General features: G+C 33.7%; 1 protein-coding gene across 1 annotated transcript; it reads right to left on the bottom strand.

The window, feature by feature from the left end:
• Positions 1–5,910: 5,910 nt before the first annotated feature.
• Positions 5,911–7,772, bottom strand: LOC100814886 (putative clathrin assembly protein At1g25240). The gene has a single exon (XM_006580024.4). The coding sequence runs from the start codon at positions 7,405–7,407 to the stop codon at positions 6,208–6,210; it is 1,200 nt and encodes a 399-aa protein (XP_006580087.2). The 5' UTR covers positions 7,408–7,772; the 3' UTR covers positions 5,911–6,207.
• Between the last annotated feature and the right edge of the window lie 4,803 nt (positions 7,773–12,575).

A 12,575-nucleotide genomic window follows, 5' to 3' on the forward strand; every position in this document is an offset into this window, starting at 1 on the left:
ATTTAGACCGTAATAGTATTACTTTATGTAATAATAAAAAATAACTATAATAAATAATGTTTTATTTTTATTTTAAATACTTTTTGTTTTGTTGATTTTAATGCAAATAATATAATATTATTCAATACTATATATTAAACTATATTATTTATTTTATTATAATATACCTAAATATATATTTATAATATAATACTATAATATTGTTATATATATCAAATACAAGAAATGTCATAAGAGTGAAAAAAAATATTGCTAACATAACAATGATATATGGACATGCACATGCATATTACAAATGCTTATTTCATACACCTCATATTTCTTTCTAACTTATTTTTGTTATATCATATCATATCAATAATTTTTTGTCTTTTATTATTTCTTTCTTTAAGTTTCAATTAGCGTTATAATGTCTACTAATTTTTTTTATAAGATCTAGATCCAATAAAGTCTTCAATTTAGGCTATAGCCGAGTTTGTGGTTTTATTGACAGAGCAAAAGAGGAGACTGCGAAAAGTATCCTAATCCTAGATATTTGGTAGTGCTTTCATAGGGAATATTGTCAACTTGGAAAAAGAAATTTCAAATCTACCATTGGGAAGCCATGCTGATCTGCTTGCTACACTATGAAGGCAAATAATAGATGTTAGCAACTTGACGTTTGGAGAGGGTGTCATTGTAATATGTACCCTTATATTTTTTACTTTCCTAAATGTAATCAAACTATCCAAAATGTGTTTAGTAGTTACTAACTGAAATAGTCTTTGATGTAGAATAACCGAGAAGTGCGACTTAATTAGGTTGTGATTTTGTACTAAATAATTAATAGGAGTTCAAAACAATTTATGATTGAGTGTATATTTGAATTCTGATAGGGAGAGCTCAAAAGGACTTTTACTTTGAAACTATATCATTTTTTTTTTCTTTTCATTTTGTCTTAGAATTGGGAAATATGCTTTGAAATTTTCAAAAATACTTTCCCCAACTTGCAAGGAACATTGTGTTAGCCAAGATGAAAATAAAATGTTTTAGCATGTTACCTAACCTTGGAATGCAATAACATGGGTGAGTCCATGTCGGCGATGAATTAGATGTTAAGCGACACAGAGGATGAAAAAATTAATGCTAACATGCAAGGAACATAAACGCATGTATACAAAAGAATAGTCATAAAGATAAAATGCCTTTAGAGCGTACAAGGAAAGAGATCGATGCAGACACGTGAAAAAATTGAGCAATTAAATTAAATCATCTGAAAACAACAAGAATAGGATTTCAACGGATTTGAAACTCTCAAGCTTAAATGAGAAAGTTCAAATACAAGAAAACATATACACCATGTTACCGGGTGGATTTGTATGAGAAAACAACATGGGCAAAAGTCCAGAGCAAGGCATGAAATTGGTTTGTTGACATAATAAAAAATGTAAAATTGCTTTAACTAGAATTAAGAAGAGACTTTCAATGAGAGGAGAGCATGAAAGACTCAAACATGAATATAGAAAACAATTCATGAGCCATAGGTCAATTAGCCTGGTGTAGAGAGATATAATTGGCATGATGGCAACACAGAATTGGTCACATAAATTGAAAATAGACTGGTTACTTAAGCACTCATGAGTCTTAACCTTAAAGACTGTTAAAATTCAATAGAATAAATAAGCTAGTTATTGATTGATATAGATATTGCCACGTGTAATAAGTACTCTCCTATATGCTGAACCATATTGAGTATTAGCTATGTGCTAACAAAAATAATTTTCGTTGTAACTGTTTTCCTCTTTCTCTCTCTCGTTCTTGGAAAAGTGTATTTGTGTGTATGTGCGTGATTCTTTTGTTTTTTTTTATGAATTCATACTCCAACAAATGGTATCAGAGCAGGTTGTTGAAGTGTGATCATCGATTGAAAGTGAGGTGAGTGAAACTTAAACACGAGAGATGGTAAGCGAGTGAAAACACGAGAGGCGGTGATGAACCTTATCAATGGCAACGACGAACGGAAACTTTCCGGCGAACTTTCCGGTTCTTGATGGGAGAAATTATGATCAATGGAGTATGAAGATGAAGACGATCCTCGATTATCAAGATGTGTGTGATCTGGTGGTGAACGGACTTGATCCGTTGCCGGTGAATCCAACCGCTGCGCAACAAGCGATATATAGAGATGCGAAGAAGAAGGATTGCAAAGGTTTGTGCATTCTGCATCAGTGTGTGAATCAAGCAATTTTTGAGAAAATTGCGAGATCGGAGACGAGCAAAGCGGCGTGGGATGTTCTCGCGAGCTCCTACGTCGGTGATCAGAAATTAAAGAAAGTACGGCTTCAAACTCTAAGGTGACAGTATGAATTGCTAGGCATGGAAGAGAGTGAGACAATTGCTACCTATTTCACTCGTGTTCAAACCATGACAAATCAAATGCAATCGTGTGGTGAAACTCTGTCTGATGAGAAGATTGTTGAGAAGATATTACGATCGGTGCATTCGCGATTTGATCATGTCACGATAGCGATTGAAGAATCGAAGGATCTATCAACGCTAAAATTGGAGGAGCTTCAAGGATCATGAAGCACATGAACAACGAATGAATGAGAGGAAGTCTGTGAAGCCTAGCACTGAACACGCACTTATGGAAAAAAGTGGAAACAGAAGTCGTGACAGTCAAGGAGGACGTGGCAGAAGTAGAAACAGTTACAGAGGAGGAAAAGACAGAGGTAACAATTGTAACTCAAACTCTGGTAGAGGAAACTCTAGTAATAATTACAATAGTGAACAAAAGAACAATAACAGTGAAAATTATAGAAGAAGAGGTGGAAGAGGTGGTAGAGGAAGAGGTGGAAGAGGAGGAAGAAAAACTGATAAGAGTCACATTCAGTGCTATAATTGTGAAAAATACGATCATTTTGCCAATGAATGCTATAGTAATCCAAGCCACACTGATGCAAGATTGGCTCAAGAAGAAGATGAGAAGGAGGAAATTCTGTTAATGGCAGTAGAGGAGGAAATTGGTGATGATGGAGTGGAAGAAGTGAGAAAGGAGAAAGTAGATATAGAAGAAGTGTTATATATGGTGACTGTGAAGGATGAGAGTGATCATGGTGATAACTGGTTCCTTGACATTTGGTGTTCAACACACATGTCAGGAAAGAAGCAATGGTTTGTTGAGATAGATTTCACTGTCAAAAGCAGGGTGAGGTTTGCTGATGACAGGACTATGAAGGTTGAAGGTGTAGGAAAGGTGATGATCAGGAAGAGTGATGTGATTGAAGTATTCAAGAAATTCAAAGTTTCAGTGGAGAAACAGTGTGGAAATAATTTAGAGATATTAAGAACGGATGGTGGGGGTGAATATGTATCTGCTGAGTTTGTTGAATTTTGTGAGAAAGAAGGCATCACACATGAAGTAACACCTCCATATACTCCTCAACATAATGGAGTAGTTGAGAGGAAGAATAGAACTTTGTTGAACATGGTGAGGAGCATGTTAAAGAGCAAGAAACTACCAAAATATTTGTGGGGAGAAGCTGTGAACACTGCTGCATACATCTTGAACAGAAGCCCAACTAGGAAATTGGAAAATATAACACCTGAGGAAGCTTGGACAGGAGTGAAACCAAGTGTGTCTCACCTCAGAGTGTTTGGATCTATTTGTTATAGACATGTACCTGACCAAATGAGAACTATCCCTCAAAGATTAAATGATTTTGAATTGTTGAATGATGGTGCAATTAATGATGAAGGTGAGATAATGCATTTTGCACTACTAGCTGAATCTGAGTCACTCACAGTGGAAGAAGCAATGCAGAATAAGAAATGGATTAAAGCTATGAATGAAGAGCTTAATTCCATAGAAAAGAATAATACTTGGGAGTTAGTGGAACTACCAAAGAATAAGAAAGCCATTGGAGTGAAGTGGGTGTATAAGGTGAAAGTAAATCCCAAAGGAGAAGTGGTGAGGTATAAGGCGAGATTAGTAGCAAGGGGATTTCTCCAAAGGCAAGGCATTTACTATGAAGAAGTATTTGCACCTGTGGCCAGATTAGAGACAGTGAGAGTGGTGGTGGCACATGCAAGTTTGAGAGGGTGGAAACTACATCAACTTGATGTAAAATCAGCATTTTTGAATGGTGATTTACAAGAAGAAGTGTACATTGATCAACCACCTGGGTTTGTAGTGAAAGGCAGTGAGAGCAAGGTGTTCAAATTGAGGAAGGCTCTATATGGGTTGAAACAAGCACCACGTGCTTGGAACATGAAAATAGATAAGAGCTTGACCAATTTGGGTTTTGTGAAATGTAGGTCTGAGCATGGAGTGTATGTGAAGTCAGGGGGTGAAGACATTATGATGCTATGCCTTTATGTTGATGATCTGTTATTGACAGGAAACAATGAAGCAAAAGTGAATGAATTTAAGAAAAATCTGATGGATGAGTTTGACATGACTGACCTGGGTGAGTTGTCATATTTCCTTGGAATTGAATTCAAGAAGTGTAGTGAAGGAATTGTTCTCACACAACAAAAATATGCTACTGATATTCTGCATAGATTCAATATGCAACACTGTAACAGTGCTGAAACACCTGCAGAAGCTGGATTGTGGCTCGATAGAGATAGTGAAGAGGACTTAGTAGATGCTACTGAGTTTAGAAGGATTGTTGGGGCATTGAGATATCTCTGCAACACCAGACCTGATCTGGTTTTCAGTGTTGGTCTGATTAGCAGAGTTATGGACAGGCCTAGAGTATCACATCTCAATGCAGCAAAACGAATATTGAGATATGTGAAAGGAACAATTGGTTATGGAATTTTGATGCCCATTAACCATAGTGAAAATACAAGAAATCTATATGGCTATACAGATGCTGATTGGTGTGGAGACAAAAGTGATAGGAAGAGCACTGCTGGGTTTTTTTTTCTAATTGATTTAGCACCAATTTCTTGGAGCTCGAAGAAGGAATTTGTGGTGGCACTTTCATCGTGCGAAGCTGAATACATTGCTGCTACAATGGGAGCTTGTCAAGCAGTGTGGCTTGATACTTTGATGCAGGAACTGAAGATCGAAGAAGAAGGTCCAGTTGAGCTATATTTAGATAACAAATCTGCAATCAAGTTAGCCAAACATCCAATTGCACATGGAAGATCAAAGCACATTGAAACCAAATTTCATTTCATAAGAGACCAAGTTGCGAAGGGAAAATTCAAGTTGAAGTTCTGCAGATCAGAAGATCAGCTTGCAGATATATTTACCAAGTCCTTGAAATCTGAAACCTTCAAGAAACAGAGAAGCATGCTGAATATTGTTGATAGCAGGAAACTAGCTTAAGGGGGTGTGTTAAAATTAATAGAATAAATAAGCTAGTTATTGATTGATATAGATATTGCCACGTGTAATAAGTACTCTCCTATATGTTGAACCATATTGAGTATTAGCTATGTGTTAACAGAAATAATTTTCGTTGTAACTGTTTTCCCCTTTCTCTCTCTCGTTCTTGAAAAAGTGTATGTGCGTGATTCTTTTTTTTTTTGATGAATTCATACTCCAACAAAGACATTACTAAGCTATAATGATCAATTATGTTCTGTTATTTCTAAAAAAAGACTATCGCCATTATCCTGTCATGATCGAAAAAATCTCCATTGAATCTTATATAGTACCCCATGTCCCATTATACTGCCACATCAAGGATATCTATCTATCACATTTTGCATAAAATTAATCCAAAAAATTAAATTGGTGTTAGTTCCATGATCTAATTATCTAAACTTAAAAATGTTCAATTTCATAAAAATCTAATTAACATCCAATTAAGGGAGAAAAAATAAAAATAGATGACAACACAAGTTCTGCAGTTTCAATATCTAATTATCATATGTCAACAACAATAAGAACATAATAAATTGTCATAAAACTTTCCTAATGCTGAAGAAGGGGGATTCACAAAGACCTTCTGCTAATGTGGAGAAGAGAAATGCATCAGAAAAACTTTTACCCCTTTGGCTTCCACTTTCCAATATTTCCTTTTCCTAGTATACTTCTTTGATTGACAGGAATTGAAGATAGGATCATAGGGTTTATAATAATTCATGTGTCCTGCTAAATTAAGTGAGTTAAATCCTTAGATTCCCTAGCAGTATATTAATATACATATATAGAAAAATGAATCTAGTGAAATGAAAAGAAAACAACATATAAACCTCGGTTCTATGATTCTACCAACTAATTAGATCAGGAAGAGATTGATAGTGAGCAGGTACATAAGGTACGATGCCATATGATTCCTCAAAAGGGTTGGTTGTGGTGCCAATTATAACCTTATCACCATTAGACACATTATCCATTCCTTTAGCACCAACCATTATATGATCATCATCAAACACCTCCCATTGTTGCGTGATCACAGTCATCAAACCATTCTCTGACCCCTTCTGCTGTGAAACCGATGCAGTGGAAGAACAATCTCTCACCACAATGGCCTTATTATTATCCTCATCATTTCCCACAACACCACAACCCTTCTTGGAAGAAGCACCACTGATTATCCTCTCAAGATCTTGAATATCTTCCCGAGATATTCTATCAATCTTAGGGCACTGAGAGGCATTGAGGACCCCAATATCCTTGCAAAAGTCAAAGAACAAAGACATCTCCTCCACTTGAATCGATGCTTTCTGAAGAACCTTGAGGCCAATACTCGCTTCCATCTTCCCACCAACCTCATATATTCTCAACAAAACTTTTGCAATCTTGTTGCAAAACTTACTATACACACCGAAAACCTCGACTATGACACAATCCATAGCCTCAAGAATCAAACCAACGTTCAAGTTCTCATTCTTTGGCCTAATTTGGAGAAGCATGTCAATCATCCCTTGCAACTTTTGCAGCTTTTCAAGCTCTTCCATCAAAGTCTCATCCACCTCCTTCATTTTATTACTAACATTCTTCTGCTTCGTCTCGGAGGACGCAAACGCAGACCTCTTATCCAAATAAGCAAAATAAGCGCGAACGAAAGCGTTGAAGCTCCAAGCCTTAGCGGGGCTCAAATGACCATCGGAGAAGTTTGAAAGGTCAAAGGGTAACCTCCCCATGCGTTGCACCACGGGAATGTCAATGCAGAAAACGCCGTGGATGAGCATCAAGCCTTTGAGCGCCACAACCCAGCTTCGAGTCTTTTGCATGCGCATGGAGAGGATCCACACGAGAGGCTTCAGGTACAAGGGCGAGGTTCGTAGCCATTGGAACACTCTTTGCACGTTCTTTGAATCTATGTGCTTATCGTCGTGGCTTGTGGCTTTGATTATCACGGTTTCTAAATCAGGGTTGTGGAATGGACCCTTTGGTGAGAATTTCGCAACCCATATGCTGTTCCTGTCCTTGATGGCTCCACTGGCTCTTTTAAATACCCTCATTTTCCCCTCTCTTAACTTGTTGATCGGTTACAGTTGCATAACGGTTTGGTTGGGTTTATTGATATCGTGATAAATTACGAACAAATGCAACCCGATGTGATTTCAATTGTGGTTGAGGACAGTTGAAAAAAATTGATGTTATAACTCAAATCACGGTTGCCGATGGTTTTTTAAATCCTTGTTGTTGATTATTTCGATCTCTACAAAACAAAGGTGGTGGTGGTGGTGGAAAATTAACGAAGGTTAGGGTGACGGTGGTGTTTTCTTCACCACCTTCAACCTTCCCTTCTTTCTGTCGTTGAAAACTTTTGTTATTTTTTTTATTTTGTCTTCATATTTTGTATATGTTTGTTAGAACTTTGTGAATTCTGTGTGTGGTGGTTGGGACGTGCGGATGATAGGGGGGGAAACAACGCAAACACAAAGGGATTTAACGTGTTGGTGTTGTATACAACACATCCACGCGGCATCATGGCGTATTTTTGGTAAGGTTGTTACCTTAATATCATGAGTCGAAAACAAGCTTTGCTGTGGGATGAGTTGTCATGCGTTTGTAAAACTCTAGATCCTATTATGTTTGGAAAATGCTATTTGGAAGTGACTAATTGACATGTATTAAACGAATAAAGAGTCTATTTGTGGTTCACAACTAAGAGTATGGTTGATTTTTTGCTCTTAACTTGTTATGCACGAATTTTAAGATCAATTTTAATGATCCATCACAAATTGAACACAAATAAAAAAAGTGTGAATATTTTTGTAAACTTTATTTTGTCATCAATGTTTATTTACAACGGACACCCAAACATGCATTACAGCTTCTAGCTTATTCTCGAATGTTAACTGTGCCAGAAGGAATTTGTTTGGCATTCATATGCTTGTCCCATGATCCTGAGACTCTACATACATGCCTTAATTAATTAGGTTGCCTTCGTGAATGTGTATGATGTTGTGGCTATATATAAACATTGTTAATGTCGCTGGCTTTTCTCAACAACAAACATTTCGCGTTGTTTAAGTGCTTTGCTAATGATCGTGCTACTGAGGAACTTTATAAAATTATTTATAGGAAACAAATGTATCGAGTATGAGTAAGATAAGGATCTCAAATTTAACAAGTTGTAAGTTTGACTCTTTACTTCTAAATGTAAAAAGGAAAGAAAAAGAAAGAAAAGATAACTTTTTTTTTATGTTTAATTCAAGAGAGTTGTATGATGTTTATAAAAATAAATAAAAGATTAAGATATTGGGTTTATGTTAATCTATCAGTTTTATTTTTATTTTTTAATATATTTAATTAAAAAATAATATTTATTAAAACAATTTGTTATCCTGCTTTTCCTTCAATTTCTTAAGTAACCTTTGAATATCAATAAACTCCTGGCTTTAATTAAACTATATTATGAATGGTGAAAACTGAAATATAAAGATCATATGAATTAAGTGACATTTAATTTTGAAAATCTATAAACAATTATATACCAAAAATTTGCTCTTCTTTTTATTAAAACTAGACGAAATGACCCGTACTTTGTACTACACAAAAAAGCAAAACAGCGGCCATATTTTAAATTCACATAAAAGAAAAATAAATCAATGCTTACATTATATATATATATATATATATATATATATATATATATATATATATATATATATTTTCGGTCTATGGCACTGTAGTAGACTGGGGAAATGGATACAAGGACCCACGAGAAGAAGAAAAAAGGGTGTGAATTGCGTTCAGAAGATGAATCTATATTGATAACATTGCTCAAAGCTTAGTGGTTGGAAAAATCTGATTGCATGCTTCTCATTGGCACGGCATGTGAATCAATCGTTGAGCCTGCCAACTTATATATATATTTTTTTAAAAAAAATTAACAAATTAATATATATCGATAAAAAATTTACTGAGTACAATCTTATAACATATTTCATAGGCATCAGTTCACTCTTTACACATCTAATCAAATGTTTGTGATTGATTTTTTATAGCAATAATTAGACAGGAGTATCCAATTGAAAAAAAAAGAAATTCGAGATACAGTTAAAAGAAGAAAAAGTTCAAGAACCTAATTAAAATTTTTGTAAAATAATTATGGGGACTCACGGATCAATTTAACCTTTATTTTAAAAAATAACAATAATTTCTTTCATGGGAAGAAATATTCAGTTTCCCTCACAAATAATGGCTTCAAATGAGACAACAAAAAATTAAAGAGAGAACTAATCGTACATCATGCATGCTAAATGTCTTATTTTTTGAGAAAGGAAAAATGTACTAGAGGATCGAAAAAGTTTTCCTATTTTCCCAGTGTTATATTTGGTGATCTAAATTTATACTTCATTTGAATTTGGACCAGGAATCATGTGAAGGGTATTGTGGTCCTAGGACTACTCTCAAACCCCAAACTCTCCAAAATAGACTTTTCATTTCTTGGGTGACTCCTTAGGGGCGAAGCTCAATATAATTGGTCTTTCAAAAGCAGTGCGTGCAGGTTTTTGGGGGTTACGAAGGGTTATTTTTACACAGATATCTTTTACATATGATAATTTTATTTAAGTTCGATAAAATTATTATAAATAATAATAAAAAATATTCTAAATTTTAAAATAATTACAAATTTAAGATTCAAACTAAATATTATTGATTAAACTATAATTATTAGGTAAATGGTGACTAATGTTCTTAAGACATTAGTTAAAAAATTAAAAAAAATATATTTATTAAGATGTATATAATTTGTGTCATGCTCTCTTATATTTTTCGCAATGAATACTTTTTCTTAATCAATGTTCCAAAAATACTGATTAACAATACCTAACTATTATATATGTATGTTGATTTACACGTTTCATGATAGGATAATAGATTATTTTTATTTGATGAAAATAGTCATAGGGCGTGTGGGCATGAAATATGAACATAATTAATGAGGGTATGTGGTCCTCCTTTGAGGTGATTTTTGTTTTGTGTTTCTGGGTCTAGCTTTTCAGGATCTTTAAATGGCTTGGTAGTGGCGGAGCATATGGGCTTTGGAAGAGTCGTTGTAGAATCTGACTGTTTGATATTGGTCCCTCCTTTGATTCTGCAGTCAATTTTGTTTGCTCATATATGAGTGGGGCAACTCTGTTGTTTCCCCCATGCTCTTTTTTTCCTTTTATGGTGCCTTTTGGGCCTAATGTTCAACACAAACAAAATACTAGTATATAATATTGAATAATTTGTCCGAATAATTCCAATATTTACATTATTCTGTGATTTCTGTCTCTCATATATTGTCCAATCTCTTGAAGCTCCCATCAAAACATCTTCAAGTTATGGTATAGTGTTCTGAGCATTTTCTTTTTTGTTTAAATTGTATATATATATATCCTCTGTACAAGACAATCTTGCTTTAATGGGAAACACTTATGATGAAATTAGTTCTTGTAATTGTAACAATAGTTGTTTTTTTTTCTTTCTTTCTTTTCTTTATATATACACAACTCAAAAAGATCAGACTTAAGAGAATCAAGCATTAAATAACCACATATTTTTAAGTTAATAAATACTTACATTATTAGCATAAAAAAACTTATTAACACCGTGAATCAATTAAAAATTATGGCTGATATATATAACTTTTGAAGTATTTATAAAGTATTTAAAGTATACACGACAATTTCTAATTGAACATAGGGTAAAAAAAACCTTTATACTATTTACATTATTAAATAAATACTATTTTTCTTACTTTTTTCTTATGTACTAATTTGTTGATTCAATAGTGACTTGAGACACTTACATGCATTTATACAAGTAAAAGTTTCGCTCTAATGTACAGTAAAAGTTTTGCTTCAACGAGTAACAGATTATTTGGCTTGAAGTTAAAAGAAATTGGATATGATTTTTGCTTGGTAAGGATGATGTTATCATCTTACTTTTGCTCAAAAGCCCCAACCTGCGGCTTAACAAAGCTACGACAGACAACTTTTCTCGGTTTTGATGTTTCTCATTCCTAACTCGCTTATTTGACGTCAATCCAAAACTTAACATCAACTTTGTTTTTTTTTAATAAAAAAAAATGTACGTCAATAACAAGAATCTTTAATCAAGAACACCCCATTAATCATTGAATAATATGAGACATGAGAAATATGTGACGCGCTATGTTGGCCAAAGTTAACAATTAATATATATATACAGGGAGAAAAATATTTTAGCAATAGTAATCAACATTTCATCTCAAAATTAAAAAAGAAAATCAACATTTTGTTATTTAAAATAATAAAATTAAAGGAGGCCAAACTAGTACCAGTTCGTATTAACTAAGATTATTTATATTTGCTCAATATGAAGTAACCAAGTTTTAAATACTAGCGTGGAAAAAATATGCAAAGAATATTCCTAAAATACACAAATCATTAAAGAAATATTTGCAACACATTCTATTGAACATTCTTCTTATTATTAACTAAAACTTATTTGAGATTACAAAAAATTGTAAAACTTACTTATTATTTAATGAGTGTCGCTCGTGATATTTTAGTTTCTAATAAATTATGTGTTGATAAACAACTACCTCAAAATAGAGAATTATTATATGATTTGGGACCATCCCAATCCTAGCTAATTTCTACGCGACACATAGGTAAATTTTATTAACTCTTTCTTATAAGTTGAAAATTGTCTTAACTATGGACATATTATGATCTGGGACTTCTTGTGAAAATGGAGTGAATAGATAAAAAAAGCAAATAGAAATAGAAATACAAAAGAAAGAAAATAAAAGATGTGGTAAAAAAAAAAGAAATAAGAAGAAAATGAAGTGGAAGGAAATGAAAGAGTGGATGATGCTGTGATGCTCATTGCTAGCCTCTTTCAAAAAAAAAGAAGAAGAAGGAAATGAAAGAGAGAATGAAATGTATGGAAAATTTTATATATGGAAAATAAAGTTAGTACGTTAGAAGCTGCTGCAGATCTTCCCTACCAGATGCACCTTTGTCCTTGTAATTTATTCAGTGGCATCATACAACTTGAAATACATAACAAAATGGTTTTAACATCCTAAATTTACACCATCTTCATATGCACATACATATACTATGGAAAAGTATTATTAATGCGTGTATACATGTAAAATGTAGCTTTGATGTTGAAACTGTCACATGCTACGTACTACTTT

This window comes from Glycine max, chromosome 5 (assembly GCF_000004515.6).
Source record: "Glycine max cultivar Williams 82 chromosome 5, Glycine_max_v4.0, whole genome shotgun sequence".
Taxonomy (NCBI): domain Eukaryota; kingdom Viridiplantae; phylum Streptophyta; class Magnoliopsida; order Fabales; family Fabaceae; genus Glycine; species Glycine max.

What these genes read in the sequence shown, in the direction of transcription:
- LOC100814886 (XM_006580024.4), bottom strand. Translation starts at nt 7,407, where the DNA reads ATGAGGGTATTTAAAAGAGCCAGTGGAGCCATCAAGGACAGGAACAGC.